The sequence below is a fragment of the Chionomys nivalis genome, chromosome 25 (genome assembly GCF_950005125.1).
Source record: "Chionomys nivalis chromosome 25, mChiNiv1.1, whole genome shotgun sequence".
NCBI lineage: Eukaryota > Metazoa > Chordata > Mammalia > Rodentia > Cricetidae > Chionomys > Chionomys nivalis.
The window spans coordinates 34,960,681-34,979,186 of record NC_080110.1 but is presented as its reverse complement, the minus strand read 5'-3'; the positions used below and the strand labels follow the sequence as shown (position 1 = coordinate 34,979,186).

At 44.2% G+C, this 18,506-nt stretch overlaps 1 protein-coding gene across 2 annotated transcripts in view; it reads left to right on the top strand.

The window, feature by feature from the left end:
- The window catches only part of C25H12orf56 (chromosome 25 C12orf56 homolog), a 78,959-nt gene extending 61,177 nt beyond the window's left edge, over positions 1-17,782 (top strand). For both annotated transcript variants that reach the window (XM_057758189.1, XM_057758188.1), the window contains 5 exons: positions 9,556-9,679; positions 11,480-11,554; positions 11,808-11,882; positions 14,907-15,085; positions 17,495-17,782. In XM_057758189.1, coding sequence (XP_057614172.1) covers positions 9,556-9,679; positions 11,480-11,554; positions 11,808-11,882; positions 14,907-15,085; positions 17,495-17,621 — 580 coding nt within the window. In that variant the 3' untranslated portion in view covers positions 17,622-17,782. The remainder of the gene's footprint in view (positions 1-9,555; positions 9,680-11,479; positions 11,555-11,807; positions 11,883-14,906; positions 15,086-17,494) is intronic.
- The last annotated feature ends 724 nt before the right edge of the window (positions 17,783-18,506 follow it).

Sequence of the window (18,506 nt, the reverse complement as noted above, 5' to 3'; positions counted from 1 at the left end):
GTTTATAAATATGCTAGGTGGTATTGAGGCACCAACAAAAAAATCCTGACTTGTCTGTGCATATAAATTAAAGAAACAGAGCACAAGATAAAGCAAACACAGCAATTTGCATTTGTGTAGTTTCATGGTTTATGAGTTGTTTGCATGTTTTTCTGTCAATTTTAAAAACTGTTTTAAAAGTTATTAAAAGGGGGCTGGAGAGATGGCTCAGCGGTTAAGAGCATTGCCTGCTCTTCCAAAGGTCCTAAGTTCAATTCCCAGCAACCACATGGTGGCTCACAACCATCTGTAATGAGGTCTGGTGCCCTCTTCTGGCCTGTGCAGACATACATGTAGACAGAATACTGTATACATAATAAATAAATATTTTTTTTTAAAAGTTATTAAAAGGTTACATATAGGTAGCCCATGTTATGGATGTTTTAAGTTTATATATTTATTTATTTTTTTATTGAAAAAATTTCTGCCTCCTCCCTGCCTCCCATTTTCCTCCCACTCCTCTCCCCCTCCCTCCACTCCTCTCCCTCTCCCCTACCCCTCTCCCCCTCCCCCCACTCCTTTCCCCCTCCCTCTCCAGTCTGAAGAGCAGTCAGGGTTCCCTGCCCTGTGGGAAGTCCAAGGTCCTTCCCCCTCCATCCAGGTCTAGGAAGGTGAGCATCCAAACAGGCTAGGCTCCCACAAAGCCAGTTCATGCAGTAGGATCAAAACCCAGTGCCATTGTCCTTGGCTTCTCATCAGCCCTCATTGACTGCCATGTTCAGAGAGTCTGGTTTTATCCCATGCTTTTTCAGTCCCAGTCCAGCTGGCCTTGGTGAGCTCCCAATAGATCAGCCCCACTGTCAGAGTGGGTGGGTGCACCCCTCGCGGTCCTGACTTCCTTGCTCATCTTCTCTCTCCTGCTCCTCATTTGGACCTTGGGAGTTCAGTCCGATGCTCCAATGTGGGTCTCTGTCTCTATCTCCATCCATCGCCAGATGAAGGTTCTATGGTGATATGCAAGAAATCATCAGTATGGCTATAGAATAGGGCCATTTCAGGTTCCCTTTCCTGAGTTGCCCAAGGAACTAGCTGGGGACATCTCCCTGGACACCTGCGATCCCCTCTAGAGTCAAGTCTCTTGCCAACCCTAAGATGGCTCCCTTAATTAGGATATATACTTCCCTGGTCTCATATCCACCCTTCCTTTATCCCAACCATCCTATTCCCCCAAGCTCCCCCCATCCTCCCCTTCTCATTTTTCTCTCCCCATTTCCCCTTACCCCCATCCCACCCCACCCCCAAGTTCCCAATTTTTGCCCGGCAATCTTGTCTACTTCCCATAGCCAGGAGGATGACTATATGTTTTTCTTTGGGTTCACCTTCTTATTTAGCTTCTCTAGGATCACAAATTGTAGGCTCAATGTCCTTTATTTATGGCTAGAAACCAATTATGAATGAGTACATCAATGTTGATCTTTTTGGGTCTGGGTTACCTCACTCAGGATAGTGTTTTCTGTTTCCATCCATTTGCATGCAAAATTTAAGATGTCATTGTTTTTTACCGCTGAGTAGTACTCTAATATGTATATATTCCACACTTTCTTCATCCATTCTTCCATTGAAGGGCATCTAGGTTGTTTTCAGGTTCTGGCTATTACAAATAATGCTGCTATGAACATAGTTGAACAAATGCTTTTGTAATATGATAGGGCATCTCTTGGGTATATTCCCAAGAGTGGTATTGCTGGGTCCTGGGGTAGGTTAATCCCAAATTTCCTGAGAAATCGCCACACTGATTTCCAAAGTGGTTGCACAAGTTTACATTCCCACCAGCAATGGATGAGGGTACTCCTTCCTCCACAACTTCTCCAGCAAAGGCTATCATTGGTGTTTTTTATTTTAGCCATTCTGACAGGTGTAAGATGGTATCTCAAAGTTGTTTTGATTTGCATTTCCCTGATCGCTAAGGAGGTTGAGCATGACCTTAAATGTCTTTTGGCCATTTGAACTTCTTCTGTTGAGAATTCTCTGTTCAATTCAGTGCCCCATTTTTTAATTGGGTTTATTAGCATTTTAAAGTCTAGTTTCTTGAGTTCTTTATATATTTTGGAGATCAGACCTTTGTCTGTTGCAGGGTTGGTGAAGATCTTCTCCCAGTCAGTAGGTTGCCTTTTTGTCTTAGTGACAGTGTCCTTTGCTTTACAGAAGCTTCTCAGTTTCAGGAGGTCCCATTTATTCAATGATGCCCTTAGTGTCTGTGCTGCTGGGGTTATACGTAGGAAGTGATCTCCTGTGCCCATGTGTTGTAGAAAGTGTTCCCACTTTCTCTTCTATGAGGTTCAGTGTGGTTGGTTTTATGTTGAGGTCTTTGATCCATTTGGACTTGACTTTTGTGCATGATGACAGATAGATATTGATCTATTTTCATTCTTCTACTTGTTGATATCCAGTTATGTCATCACCAATTGTTGAATATGCTTTCTTTTTTCCATTTTATCTTTTTTGCTTCTTTGTCAAAAATCAGGTGTTTAAAGGATTGATATCTGGGTCTTCAATTTGTTTCCATTGGTCCTCCTATCTCTTTTTATGCCAATACCAGGCTGTTTTCAGTACTGTAGCTCTGTAGTAGAGTTTGAAGTCAGGGATTGTGATGCCTCCAGAAGTTCCTTTATTGTACAGGATTGTTTTGGCTATTCTGGGTTTTTTGCTTTTTCATATGAAGTTGAGTATTGGTCTTTTGAGTTCTGTGAAGAATTTTGCTGGGCATTGCATTGAATCTGTAGATTGTTTTTGGCAAGATTGGCATTTTTGCTATGTTAATTCTACCTACTCAAGAGCATGGGAGATCTTTCCACTTTCTTTTTTTTTTTTTTTTTTTTCTTTCCACTTTCTGTTCTGGTGTCTTCTTCAATTCTTTCTTCAAAGATTTAAAGTTCTTGTCACACAGGTCTTCTACTTGTTTGATTAGAGTTACTCCAAGATATTTTATGCTATTTGTGGCTGTGAAGGATGATGTTTCTCTGATTTCTTTCCCAGCCCTTTTATCATCTGTGTACAAGAGGGCTACTGATTTTTTTTTAAAGTTAATTTTGTATCCTGCTACATTACTGAAGGTGTTTAAGAGTTGTAGAAGTTCCTTGGTAGAACTTTTGGGGTCACTTATGTAAACTATCAGATCATCAGCAAATAGTGAGAGTTTGACTTCTTCTTTTCCAATTTGTATCCGCTTGATCTCCTTTTGGTGTCTTATTGCTCTCGCTAGAACCTCAAGAACTATATTGAATATATATGGAGAGAGTGGACAACCTTGTCTTGTTCCTGATTTTAGTGGGATCTCTTTAAGTTTCTTTCCATTTAGTTTGATGTTGGCTGTTGGCTTGCTGTATATTGCCTTAATTATGTTTAGATATGTTCCTTGAATCCCTGCTCTGTCTAAGACCTTTATCATGAAGGGATGTTGTATTTCGTTAAAGGCTTTTTTAGCATCTAATGAGATGATCATGTGGTTCATTTTTTTCAGTTTGTTTATATGGTGGATTACATTGACATATTTTTGTATGTTGAACCATCCCTGCATCTCTGGGATGAAGCTGACTTGATCATGGTGGATGATTTTTCTGATGTGTTCTTGGATTTGGTTTGCCAGTATTTTATTGAGTATTTTTGCATCAATGTTCATGAGTGAGATTGGTCTGTAATTCTCTTTCTTAGTAATGTCTTTCTGTGGTTTGAGTAGCAGGATAATTGTAGCCTCATAAAAAAAGAGTTTGGCAATGTTTCTTTTGTTTCTATTATGTGGATCAATCTGAGGAGTATTGGTATTAGTTCTTCTTTGAACATCTTGTAGAATTCTGAGCTGAAACCATCTGGCCCTGGACTTTTTTGGGTTGGGATACTTTTGATGACTATTTCTATTTCTTTAGCAGTTAGGTCTATTTAATTTGCTTATCTGGTCTTGATTTAATTTTGGTAAATGATATTTATCCAGAAAATTGTCCTTTTCCTTTAAGTTTTCCAAATTTGTGGAGTACAGGTTTTTGAAATATGGCCCAATGATTCTCTGGATTTCCTCCATTTCTGTTGTTATGTCCCCCTTTTCGTTTTTGATTTTGTTAATTTGAATGTTCTCTCTCTGCCTTTTGGTTAGTTTGGATAAAGGTTTGTCTATTTGTTGAATTTCTTGAAGAACCAATTCTTTGTCTCATTGATTCTTTGTATTGTTTTCTTTGTTTCTATTTTTGCTGATTTCAGCTCTCAATTTGATTATTTCCCGCCATCTAGTCCTCCTGGGTGAGTTTGCTTCTTTTTGTTCTAAAGTTTTCAAGTGTTCTGTTAACTCATTAGTGTGGGATTTTTCCAGCTTCTTTATGTATGCATTTAGTGCTATGAAGTTTCTTCTTAACACTGCTTTTATTGTGTCCCATAAATTTGAGTATGTTGTGTGGTCATTTTTATTGAATTTTAGGAAGTCTTTAATTTCTTCCTTTATTTCTTCCTTGACACATTGGTGATTCAGGTGAGCATTGTTTAATTTCCATGTGTTTGTGGACTTTCTGGAATTAGTGTGGCTGTTGAATTCTAATTTTAAGTCACAGTGATCTGATAAGATACATGTGGTTATTCCAATTTTTTGTATATGTTGAGGTTTTGTTACCTAGTATGTGGTCAATTTTTGAGAAAGTTTTATGAGGTGCTGAGAAGAAGGTATATTCTTTTCTGTTTGGATGGAATATTCTTTGATGTCTGTTAAGTTCATTTGAGTCATAACACCTGTTAGTTTCGTTATTTCTCTGCTAATTTTCTGTCTGATAGGCCTGTCCAGTGGTGAGAGTGGAGTGTTGAAGTCTCCCACTATTAGTGTGTGTGGGGTTAATGTATGATTTAAGCTTTAGAAGTGTTTCTTTTACATATGAGGGTGTCCTTGTATTTGGGGCATAGATGTTAAGTATTCAGATTTCCTCTTGATGGAGTTTTCCTGTGACTAATATGAAATGTTCTCTTTGTCTCTTTTGATTGATTTTAATTTGAAGCCTATTTTGTTATATATTAGGATAGCTATACCAGCTTGTTTCTTAAGTCCATTTGATTGGAAAAATTTTTCCCAACCCTTTTCTCTGAGGTGATGTCTGTCTTTGAGGTTGAGGTGTGTTTCTTATATGCAACAGAAGGATGGATTCTGTTTTTGTATCCAGTCTGTTATCCTGTGTCTTTTTATAGGTGAGTTGAGTCTGTTTATATTAAAGGATATTAATGACCAGTGATTGGTAGCTTCTGTTATTTTAGGTTTCATTGTTGGTGATGTTATTGTGTGTATTTTTCCCTTCTTTGGGATTTTCTGCTGTGAGATCATCTATTGTCTGTGTTTTTGTGGATGGAGCTAACTCCCTTGGGTTGGACTTTTCCTTCTACTACTTTGTGTAGGGCTGGGTTTGTGGCTAGGTATTGGTTAAATCTGGTTCTGTCAAGGAATATCTTGTTTTGTCCATCTATGGTAATTGAAATTTTTGCTGGGTATAGTAGTCTGTGCTTGCATCTGTGATCTCTTAATGTCTGTAGAATGCTTGACCAAGACCTTCTGGCTTTCATTGTCTCCAATGAAAAGTCAGATGTAATTCTGATAGGTCTGCCTTTCTATATTACTTGGCCTTTTTTTTTTCAGCTCTTAATATTCTTTCTTTATTCTATATGTTTAGTGTTTTGGTTATTATGTGGCAAGGGGACTTTTTTTGATCAATTCTATTTGGTGTTCTGTAAGCTTCTTGTATCTTCATATGTATATCTTTCTTTAGGTTAAGAAAGTTTTCTCCTATGATTTTGTTGAATATATTTTCTGTGCTTTTGAGTGGGATTTTTTTTTTTTCGAGACAGGGTTTCTCTGCAGCTTTGGAGCCTGTCCTGGAACTACCTCTTGTAGACCAGGATGGCCTCGAACTCACAGAGATCCACCTGCCTCTGCCCCCCAGTGCTGGGATTAAAGGTGTGCGCCACCACATCTGGCCTTGAGTTGGACTTCTTCTTCTATCCCTATTTTTCTTAGGTTTAGTCTTTTCATGGTGTCCCATATATCCTGGATATTTTGTGTTGAGCTTTTGTTAGATTTAATGTTTTCTTTGACTGATGAGTTTATTTCCTCTATTGTATCTTCAATGCTTGAGATTTTCTCTTCCATCTCTTGTATTCTGTTTTTAATGCTTGCATTTGTGGTTCCTGATTGTTTTCTCATAATTTCCATTTCTATAATTCCCTTGGCTTGTGTTTTCTTTATGTCTCTATTTCAGTTTTCAAGTGTTGAGTCATTTCTTTCATGTTTGATTACTTTTTCTTGGTTTTCTTTAAAGGATTTGTTGATTCCTTCCAATTTTTATTTGTCTTTTCTTCCATTTCTTTAGGGAATTTTTCATTTCCTCTTTAAGGACCTCAAACATTCTCCTAAAGTAATTTCTTAAGTCCATTTTCTTCTGCTTCATCTATATTTGATTGTTGAAGTCTAGCTGTTGTACAGCCACTAGCCACTATTGGTGTTGTATTGCTCTTTGTGATGTTGAGCGTGCTCTTGCCTTGTCTACCCATCTCTTCCTTTGATTGGTGTAGTTGGGGCTGTCTGTATCTCTGGTGATCAGTCTTCCAGGTGCCAGTGGATCCAAGGCTCAGATGGTTACTTCTCGTGGTGCAGTCAGGGCTATGTTGCAGTTACCCTGGAGGTCACTCAGTGTTCCTGGAGGTCGCTCAGCACTCCCAGGAGTGGCTCTGCAATCTCAGGGATAGTTTGGGCCTGTTCCCACAGAGGTTGCTTGCTTGGGGCTGCTTCTGCTGAGGTGGCTGCCTTGGACTTGCTCCTATGGAGGTAGTTGCATTGGGCCTGCTCCCGCCCAAGGTTACTGGCTAAGGCCTGATGCTGTGGAGATTGCTACCTCGGGCCTACTGCAGCAGAGGTCGCTGGCTCAGGCCTGTTCTTACAGATGTCCCTGACTTGGGCCTCGTCCTGCAGAGGTCTCTCACTGGAGCCTGCTCCCTCAGCGGTTACTCCCTTGTACCTGTTCCTGTGGAGGTTACTGCCTCGGGCCTGCTCCAGCAGAGGTCACTGGCTCAGGCCTGTTCTCACAGATGACCCTGGTTCCCTGATTATCTTTTAAATAATGTGAAAGGCCGAAGAAGCTTATAGTGTTCCTATTTTCATTATGGAGAGTGCTATAGAGAATGTCCGTGTGGTCCCGCCATTAGCCTGCTTTACTGCTGCTATGTCCCAGAGCTCCTGTACATCTCCTATTGTCAGCTGCTCTTCCTCCCCTCCTCGCCCCCACCTCTTTATGTCTCTCCTGTACATGTCCTATTTGTCAGCTGCTCTTCCTCCTCCTTCCTCCCCTGCCCCCAACTCTTTATGTCTTTCCTTTCTTTGATTTTTTGCTTCTTTAAGACAGGGTCTCATGGAGTTTGGATTGGTCCTGACACTACAGCTGAAGTGACCTTGAACTTTGTAAGCCCCCTGCTTCTGCCCAAGTGACTGCCCAGCTTCTTTTCACAACTTTTTAATTTTTCAGTGACATCTTACTGTGCTGCCCAAGATGGTTTTGGATTTCCAGATCCAAGTGATCCGCCTCCCTCGGTCACCCCACTAATGAGGAGTACAGAAGTGTGGTCCTGGGCTCGGTTTAGCTCATCGTCCAGTGGCCTGCTTTCAGCCCCATTTCAGCCACACGTGATTGCACTTGGCATTTGAAGACAATCTTAGACTCAACTCTTTAGGATGCATAATTTGAATTGTGACCTTTTCTTACTGTTAAGTAATTAGCTCCCATGTACTGTCAACCATGTAGTAACACGTATGTGATTTGTTTGTTAGTGGACAGTTACAGTGCATTTGAAAGGAAGGCCCTCAGCTTTAAACTGCTTTTATTAACTAATGTTTAGCTTTTAACTCGCTAATGGTGCTTAAGAAGTATTTCACATTGTTGGTTGGGAATGTAGCTCAGTGCCTGTCTGGTGCTACTGGGACTTGACCTGACTGAGGAGGCAGCAAGGGAATACAGAAAAGCTGGGGTCAGGACCTGTGCTGTCTGTGATGGAGAGCACCTATCATGCTCAACAGCCCATAACCTCATCAAGGTTATTATGTACGGCATAGGTGAGGAGTTAGCTAGTTTCTGTTGGAGGTCTCTGTAGGTAGAGCAGTCTCAGGCTGTAAACATCCCTGCGGAGGGAAATCTGTGCTCCCTAGTTTTGCTATTTTCCCCTGGTCCCGAGGCACTGATCCTTGACCTGGTCATGCCCATGTCAACAATGCACACTCACTTGGAACGTCATCCGCTCGTTGAACATCCGCTCAGGCGCCTCACTGCTCAGTAGACAGTGCTTCCCTGTGAGCATGAGGACCAGAGTTCAATCCCCAGCAGCCATGTGACAAGCCAGGCATGGTAGCATTGTTCACAAAACCAACACTAGGTTTTGGATAGTCTGGGGATTGCTGGTCAATCTGAATAGCCTAATTGGTGAACCAGATCCTCGTGAGAGACTGTCTCCAGAAACAGTGGATGGTTTTGGAGCAGCAAAACCCGAGGTTGATCTGGCCTCACAGACCCACATATATGCATATACACTATAAAATATGGTAGATGTATGTGGCAATGCATTGCTGAATCATCAAAACACATTAAAATATATGGAATTTTTATTTTTTTAATTTAAAAAGTAGTACTTTTTGTTGCCCCAGAGATACATGCTTTCCATTGACAAAGCAAGGCGTCTGAGAAGTCCTGTAGTGAAGAGATCTAATGTCCATCTTTCAGTTATGTGTATATGTGTGGTAAGTACACAGGAATTCAGGCGTCCTGGGAGCCCCTGGAATGGGAGCTACAGACGGTCATGAGTCACCATCTGGATGCTGGGAATCAAACCTGGGATCTCCACAAGGGCAATACATGCTCTTAACTGCGGAGCCATCCCTCTGTCCCCAGTACTCAGTATATTTAAATCATTAAATATTTGAACTACATATACTGTGTGTGCATAAATACGAATGTGTAATTTGCGGCGAAACACTGCCCAAGGGGATCTTAGATGGCAGTCTTCTGGTCCAGCGTCTTACTCTATCCCCATGGTAACCTGCTCTCGGCTTCCCTTTTCATCTGTCTGGTTTATACCACCCTCCCGCTTCTATGACACCATCTACTTGCCGGCCCTCCAGTGCTTCCCAACACTTGCCGCTTCATCTCTTTTTCTCTTTCGGAGTTGTTCCTGTATTTATGGTTCTAATGAACTTACTTAACCAGTTACTTACTTCTACTTTAGCATCTATTTTGTCTGCCGTGTTGCTTAGAACCAATAATCTATAGATATAGCCAGGTGGCAGTGGCGCAGGCCTTTCATCCTAGCACTGGGAGGCAGAGGCAGGGGGATCTCTGTGAGTTGGAGCACAGCCTGGTTTACAAAGCAAGGGCTACACAGCAACACTCTGTTTCAAAAAATTAAAAAGGAAAAACAAAGTCTCTAAGTTTGACCTCACTGCTTTCCTTTAAGAACTTTATCCGTTAATGTTTTTTCTTTCTTTCTTTCTTCCTTCCTTTCTTTCTTTTTTTTTAGGGGAACACTGTTTAATCTCTTAGTAATTTTAATTAGCAAGCCTGCGGTTCCAAAGTCTTGCTCCCCGTCTAACACCCAGCCACAGTCTGACTCAGCTACAGCCGAAATGTCTTTTGATGCTCAGGTGAGATGAGAATTTGGGGGTCGACTGAATGTAACTGCAGGGGCTCTTATTCCTTACATCTTAACACGGAACATGATGCTGTAGAATACAGAAATGTGCTTTGTTAGTGACCTGAAATCTTAGCTATTTGGCCAATATTAGTGTATCTATTTTGTGTTTTCAGGTATAAAAACTAAGGAAAATAATACTATTTAAAAATGTCCTGCATCTGCCCAAATGTCTCTCTGTATATTATTCAAATACCATAGTAGAAATTTGACCAAAAAACAAACAAACAAACAGAACTCCTAAAGAATGTCTTCCAAATTTTAAGATCTACTTGAACTGTATTTTCTCCTAATAAGTGAGTAGTGCTCACTCAGTAAGAGCCACCTCTTTTCTACTATTTTAAGAAATCATTAGAAATACCGAACTGTATAGAATGTGTATTTCCAAGAGAAGATACCAGCTCACCATCAATTCATTGTTTTTAAGGGTGGGATATGGTTTGCCGGTTCTTCAGCCCGCAGCTGGAGCTGTGTTAGAAGGTGTATCCCCTCAGCATCATTCACTGATTGCCTGTTAGGAGCAAACAATGCTAGGCAGAGGTCCAAAGACTAAACAAAGCACATTTACACAGTTTCCACAAATTCACAAACATTCACCATCAGAATAGTTCATGAACTGTTGAGTGGGACAGGTGTCGGTGAGGCGTGCCGTGCCTGCATGGGGACACCGGATACACACCTTGAGATGGTTGAGCGAATGAGTAGACTGGAGACTCGGTGAGAAGTGAAATGCGCACAAGTAGAGCTGCTATATTCATGGTATGGTACCGTGTGCAGTGGTTTCTTACATACATACCACACATACATAGTGTGGTGACACATACCTGGAAATCCAGCACTTGAGAGGTAAAGGCAGCACATTGATGACTGACTCAGCCTGTGGCAGCACACTGATGGCTGGCTCAGCCTGTGGCAGTGCACTGACGGCTGACTCAGCCTGTGGCAGTGCACTGATGGCTGACTCAGCCTATAGCAGCGCACTGATGACTGACTCAGCCTATAGCAGCGCACTGATGACTGGCTCAGCCTGTGGCAGCACACTGATGACTGGCTCAGCCTGTGGCAGCGCATTGATGACTGACTCAGCCTATAGCAGCGCATTGATGACTGACTCAGCCTGTGGCAGCACACTGATGACTGACTCAGCCTATAGCAGCACACTGATGACTGACTCAGCCTGTGGCAGCACACTGACGGCTGGCTCAGCCTGTGGCAGCGCACTGACGGCTGGCTCAGCCTGTGGCAGCACATTGATGACTGACTCAGCCTATAGCAGCGCACTGATGACTGACTCAGCCTGTGGCAGCACACTGATGGCTGACTCAGCCTGTGGCAGCGCACTGATGACTGGCTCAGCCTGTGGCAGCGCACTGACGGCTGGCTCAGCCTGTGGCAGCACATTGATGACTGACTCAGCCTATAGCAGCGCACTGATGACTGACTCAGCCTGTGGCAGCGCATTGATGACTGACTCAGCCTGTGGCAGCGCACTGATGACTGACTCAGCCTGTGGCAGCGCACTGATGGCTGGCTCAGCCTATAGCAGTGCATTGATGGCTGACTCAGCCTATAGCAGCGCACTGATGACTGACTCAGCCTATAGCAGCGCACTGATGACTGGTTCAGCCTATAGCAGCGCACTGATGACTGACTCAGCCTATAGCAGCGCACTGATGACTGGTTCAGCCTGTGGCAGCACACTGATGACTGGTTCAGCCTGTGGCAGTGCACTGATGATTATTGAAACTTCTAGTTACAGAAGCTCACCCTGGAGTATACAGATACGGCTACAGCCCTGCTCTATGAGATTCTTCTTGTCTTTCAGCAGGTACAGCGTGCATTTTAATTTTAATTCTAACTTGATTATGTTATAACATTTAACAGAGCAACATTTTGGGGGATGGTCTCTAAAACTGGTTGGCCTCAGTGATGCTACCTTTGCTCTTCAGTGCTATTCTAGGTGATTTTACAGTAACTGATTTGAAAGATTTGATTGATTAGGGTACAAACACATTTGGGAGTGAGAATTCTTAGCTGTGATTTAGACATGATGACTGTAACTTGTTTCCTTGAGTCTCTAGGGAAATCTTGGATTGGGATCCACAAAGTTTGCTATTACCTGGATGATGTCCTTTCTACAGAGCTGTCCTCCCACAGTGAGTATTGAGCAGTAAAAGGCCCGACTTACCGGATGCTTTGTGCTTCATTAAACACAGACATTGTCCTGTGATTTACCAGAGCAGAAGCAAAAGATAAACTTGATGATTTTATTATTTAATAAAAAGAAAATGTTTTTATATTTGAATTAAATATATTAAAGGTATTAAATTATTGCTAAAGATTAGCTTTATTTTTATTAAATCAAAAAACCCAAAACGTTGAAGGTATGTATAATAAATGAAATGTTAGAATTTAAGTGAAAAGATTGACATTTGCCATAAGTAGAAACATGAACAGAACTCTTGGGATTGGCTGTGCTCTCTACCCCTGCATTCTGGTCCCAACTCTGATCTCTTTTAAGATTCCATTCATGTCCAAATGGTCTGTCATTTTACTAGGTTGCCGCCAGAGGGAGCTATTTAGCACAAAAATGTGATTGCCGTGCCTTTCTATTAGCTAGATGATCTCTCAGCAGCTTTTCCCTTTGCCAACCTCCTTCCCAGGCCTGCAGGGCCGGCATCTTAGAGCTTTGCTGCCTCAACTGGTCCTTCCTCATCCTGCCATGGCATCTCTCAGCTCAAGGGCCAGCCCTCCTTCTCCCTCTGTGTTGGTCTTTGTTGTAGCGGAGTGGGTAATTTATACAGAGCAGAGGTTCATTTGGCTCACCGTTTTGGAGGCTGGCTGCTTCAAGATATAAGAACCGTATCTCGAGAGGATCTTGCTGTGTCTCTCCGTGTCTGAAGGCCGAAGGGTCAGAGAGCACAGTGGGGTGTGAGGCAAAGTCATTTCGGTATTTTTGAGGTGTCTTGCTATGCTGCTGAGGCTGGCCTCCGGTCACCATCCTCCTGCCTCCGTCTGGTTGGTGTTTGGTTTTGCTGAAGTCACTTTTATAAACAACCTCTTGAGACAACACGTTCTCTCACTGGCTCTCCATGTGCACAGCTGCGTTATTCCATTCTCGAGGGCAAGAGCCCATGACCTAACAATCACTTGTAAAGCCTCACTTGCTCGCAGCTTCCCTTTGGGAACTAATTTTCTAACACATGGAAACATGAGCTGTGGCGTCTGGGTCAGAAATCCTCTCCTCTCTCCTTTCCCACCTGGTTAACCCCCACTCATCTGTGAGTCCTCAGCGCCAATTCCTGGAGCGGGAAGGCAGGTCTCCAACCTTCTAACTGGGTCAGATCCCAGATGCAGTCACAGTAGACACCGTAGCCTGGGTCTCCGCCCCATGAGTTTGTCACTGTTGCAGTTTGCATTGGCTTCTGTTGTCGCCTGGTTCTGTCCTATGATAGCTATCAGTGGCTATGTATGTCTTCTGGCACACTTTCCACTAGGCACAAGGTAGGAGTGGGCATCGCTCTTCACTCGATTACTTTGGCCTGAGTCGCTTCTGGGCAGAAGTTGTAAGAGCTTGTCCAGCCTGCTTCCTTGGGTCACTCTGGAATGCTGGCGAGTGCTCCACTGGTGCTCACTGGTGCTCCCGAGTGACGGGGAACAGGGCACCCTACCGACCTGTAAGGGCTGTGCAGTGTGAACAAGCCACAGAGCTTTTCTGTTCCCTACCGAGCTCTGGTAATTTGAGGTTTGTTATAGATGTAGTCTGTCATATGACTGCGACAATGGCTTTCTCCACGGGACACGAGGACAGCGATATGTCTAGAGTGCCAGATGCTCTACAAAATATCGCATGAACTGATTTTTGTGAAGCCTCCACCCTCCGTCTCTCCCCACTTCCCCAAGCTCGGTTTCCCTTTACTCATTCATGCGTTCATCTAATCAACGTGTGGTTTACTGGAAATCTCTTCAAAAGGCAGCGCTTGGGGCTGGTGAGACGGCTCGGTGGGTAGAGTTGATTGTTGACAAGCCTAAGAACCTGAGTGTGTGCCCTGATCCCAGTGTGGTCTTCTGAGTTCCACACACGTGTAGTGGCCTGCACACCCACATGCACATGTGTGCATGGGCACGTATACAAATATCACACACACACACACACACACACACACAGCAAGAGGGGCACTTGTCATGAAGAATGTTTTCTTTTTCCACACATGAGCGTATGGCTGTTGACCCGTTCCCAGCTGTGAACTACTTTTTCAGAGGCTGTCCTGAAGAACCCATATTCTCTTGTCGGATCCCTACGGCACGATTATGCAAAGCTGGCCAGGGCCGCAGCGTACAATATCAATAGAATAGCCTACTGGCCAAAGTGATGAAGACACGGTGTTGGCTCCTTCAGCAGTGCACAGAGCTCGGCCGGGCTCAGGTCTACTCAAGGAACACACACCATAGTGTTTACTTCTTCATATTTGTGTGCACGATATGAAAGACCCCTACTTATCTTATGCAGCGGTCATAGGCTCTATATCTGACTGAGGTCTAAGGGTCTCAAACAATGGGGAAGTTCCTCACTCAGTCTTTAAAGGAACAAGTCCAATACAAGGCCAGTGTGTGACCATGAAGCCCGGCAGGATGAAGGGTGCCCTGAGGCAAGGGGACACGGACACGTGAATGGTGTTAAGCCAGCTCTAAACAGGAAACTCCTGAGGGGGTGGGGTCATCGGATATACCTACTTGTTCAGCCAACCCTGATTATCTTACCTAGTAAAACCAAGGTGCCGTGAATTGAAGAGATGGCTCAGCGGGTAAGAAGCACTTGCTGCCAACCTGAGTTGAATCCCCGGGACTCATACGTAGGAGAGAACTGACTTAAGCATGCTGTCAGCCAGCTTCTGCATGCACACTTTGGCAAGCATGCATAGCATGCCACCCCCAAATAATTAAAAAAAATGTAATTTAAAAAATAAAACAAAAATATCAAAATGCTAAAGAAATTAAAAGTGTAGTCACTGGTGGGTCCGTGATCTGGTACTGAGAGCATGTCAGTGGGAACTAGCCCAGAAGCCTGGGAGGAAGGGTGGCAAGGGCATCAGCCTAGACTTATCAATGAGGCTAACAGCTGAAGTGGGATGCATGTGGGTGGCACCCTGCCCACGCGTAACTGCCTTCTCCTCATCTAGATGGCTTTTGTGGCCAGTATTGTGAAGCGGGTGGTGAGCGGGCTTTCAGCCTCGCTCCAGCTGCTGAGTCCCTGCCAAGCGGTTCTGTTGTACCAGCAATTTTACATCCTCAAGAGCTGCCTGCAGTACAGCAAGACTCTGGCCGAGTACATCAGGAACGACCACAGCGAAGAGTTCAGGTGAGGAAAAAGCACGGCCAAACCGAAATGCTCATGGCTCCTTTTCACGGATGCTTACGACAGGACCTGATCGTTAGGTAAAGGGCGATGGAAAATTCCACTTCTGTTTTTAGCAGTCCTTTATTTGGCCACAGGTAAGGTGACATTGTGTACAGGTCTCAGAATGCCATCTGAGGAGTGTCCAGTCCAGAAACTACTTGCCACTCGTCGCCTTGCTGTGCGCGGCCTGCACTGCACAGAAGCATAACTTGTTTTGGGGTAACAAACCCTAGAGAAAGGGGATGATAAATTATGAACCAGAAGGTTCAAGTCAGCTGCTGCATGCACGTTAGGGGGACCAGTCAGTAAAGGGGAACAGTAAACAAACACTGAGGAGTCTGTTGTTGATTTGTTTCATTTACTCTTTATTATCCCCAGTAACAAAACAGTAAGCAGAAGTAGCCAGGTTTGGTTCTGTCCGTCTGGCAGCCTGCTCTGCTGTCCCTCCGGGTTCCACTTCTTCTCCACTGCTAGCAAGGCCAAGTGCACTTGGCACTACACCCCTGTCAAACATGTATTCAAGAAAACTAAGGTAGTTTTTGCCATAAATGAGAAGGGTGCAGCCAGCGTGATTCAGAGGGAGACATCAAAAGATGTGTAGGCTTACATTATGGCTTTATATTGACCTCAGAAGGGGTAAAGTCAGCCCTCTGTGTAGACTCTGTGTTTCCTGCATGTGGCATCACACCAGAAGGTCCACTATGGATACCATAAAAGGATTTATTTGGCTCCAAGCTGATCCCACAAATCGGCCCCAGCACCCTCCCTCTCCTGGTTCCTAACTTCTTTTTCCTTCTCATTAGGAAAAACTGACATAGCGTGAAATTTACCCCTTTAGAGCATATAATTTGGCCGCTTTGAATACGTTTCACAATATTTTGCAACCATCATCACTGAACTGCAGAACGTTGTCATTATCTGAAAGTACCCGTTAAGTAGACACATCCCTCCCCTTCTCTGCTGCTGGCAACCACTCACCTACACGCTCTTCCTGACAACCTTTGGTCTCAGATCTTCCATTCATTATATTTCCAAGGTTTGTTCATGTTGTAGCATGAAGAAAAACTCCCCACCCCAACTTGTTTTTCCCATTTGGAGACACGGTCTTGTGGTGTAGCCCAGGCCAGTCTGGAATTCACTATGTAGCTTAAGTTGGCTTTGAACTCATTGCAAGCCTCTTGCTCTAGCTTGAGTGCTGTAATCATAGGCATGTGTCATCATGCCCAGCCTAATTATAAAAGCTATAGTTATAAACTTGAGAAACTACCAGGACAACTGGCAAAAGTGGTGCCATACTCCTGGATAGCAATAGCTGACTGGAGCTCCCAGCAGGCTCTGTCAGGAGGATTGTGCGCCCTTTGGCTACCACCCTCCCTCCAACCCCCATCCTCTGCTTACTCCTCCCACCCCACTAGCTTACATTTCTTGTGGACATTCAGCTTTGTAGTTTCTGTTTTAATCTAGTGGTTTTTCCATTTACCTTGCATTGCAGTCATCTGGGTAGTTATGAATAACATCAGTCCAGCTGTGGTCCTGTTTTGGTTCACCTGGAAGCGTGGTCTGAGCAGTGACAGTTTTTAAAGCTCCCCCAGGCCGGGCGATGGTGGCACATGCCTTTAATCCCAGCACTTGGGAGGCAGAGGCAGGCGGATCTCTGTGAGTTCGAGACCAGCCTGATCTACAGAGCTAGTTCCAGGACAGGCTCCAAAGCCACAGAGAAACCAAAAATCAAAACAAAACAAAACAAAAAGCTCCCCCAGGTGATTCTATTATTCACTGGGGGCTGAGAACCATTTGATGCTACCCAAAGAGATGGCTGAAGGCTGTCTATATATTCTTATGTAGAAGCCTCTGCTTGTAGAGGATGAGGGACATAAGCCCTGCTCATTCCTCTTGACTGGTCCTGATGGGTTGTCTTGGCTTGACCTCCGTGCCTTACTCTTTTCTGTGCACTGTCTGAGGAATCCAGCATCAGAATGCTCACACATTGTTGAGGACAGTCTTATCTTTCTTGGTCACTGCCTACATGGCGGATGCATTATGAGTTCCTTTCTCAAGTAAAGTACCTGTGCTCACTGAAGTGCACACACTGCCTGTGCTCACTGAAGTGCACACACTGCCTATGCTCACCGAAGTGCACACACTGCTTGTGCTCACTGAAGTGCACACAGTGGAGATCTTCTGAGTCCTGAGTCAGGAGATTGGAAGTCTGAAACGCTGAGTCAGGAGATTGGAAGTCTGACACGCTGAGTCTCATGGCAAAGACTCCCCATCCCTATCCCCAACCTTGGGCAGTGAGTGTGAACACACTGGATGGACTGATGTGAAAATCCTCATTTTTACAGATGTTTTGTTTCTCTGTGGTTGCAGGTACTTCATTCACGTGCCAGCCTTGGAAAAGAGGCTCCCTGGATGGTACCCTATTACGGATCCCACCACTCAACTCTGCCATGAAGTTCTACAGTTGATTGAACAGAAACAATATGGAAAATTTTAGAGGAGATAAAGTATAAAGTGTTCATTGAAGTCAATCTTTATGAGAAACAGCCTTTTGATTTATTCAATATCTCGCTCTCCCCGGGTCTTGTAAAGATTTTAGTTAAATGTCCATTAGCCCCTCTCTAGGAGGTCTTACTTTCTAAGCAACCATGACTAGGCTGAGATCATACAGCTCCATGGTAGCATCCTCCTTGCCTAGCATCTGTGGAGATGTGGGTTCAGCACCAGCACAGGAAAAATGTAACAAAAACCTAAGCACTACAACTCTGTCTTTATGTAGAGTGGTGTGCCCTCCATAATGAAAGATTTCTTACAGACATGAACCCAATACAGGGCACAGAAACATAGAGACTGAGTGCGCACAATAGATCCATTGGTGCGATAAGAGTGCTTGGTAGAAGCCACCAGAACACCCACAGCAAGATGGTTGTGGGAAGTACAAACTACACAGTGAGCCCAATAGAAGTGCCCCGCAATGGCACAGCACCTTCTCCTCCACCTGGAAATGTTCTTATGGCAAAAGTATCCAGGCGGCAATGGGCAGGAGAGCAGCCACAGGCACACAAAAGACAAGGGAACCCGGCCCGACTTGCTTTGGCATAGCCTGCTTCCTGCCTGGGGGGCAGTCTGAGCCGTCCTGTGGGGCCCTGTGGAAGGGAAGCTACTCTAGAACTTGACAACTCTCGCAACCACTTATGAAACCCCTCGGCCGCACATTGTGGCCATACATTAAGTGCGTCCCAAACACTCCCCATGCGCTGTTGTGTTTGGATGTCTGAGAACACCAGAACTGTTCAGCATGTGACGGCTTGAGGAAAGTCTGCCTCCAAAGAAAGCACTCCTTGGGCAGCTCTGCCTGCAGTGGGCAGTGGAACCACAGCTG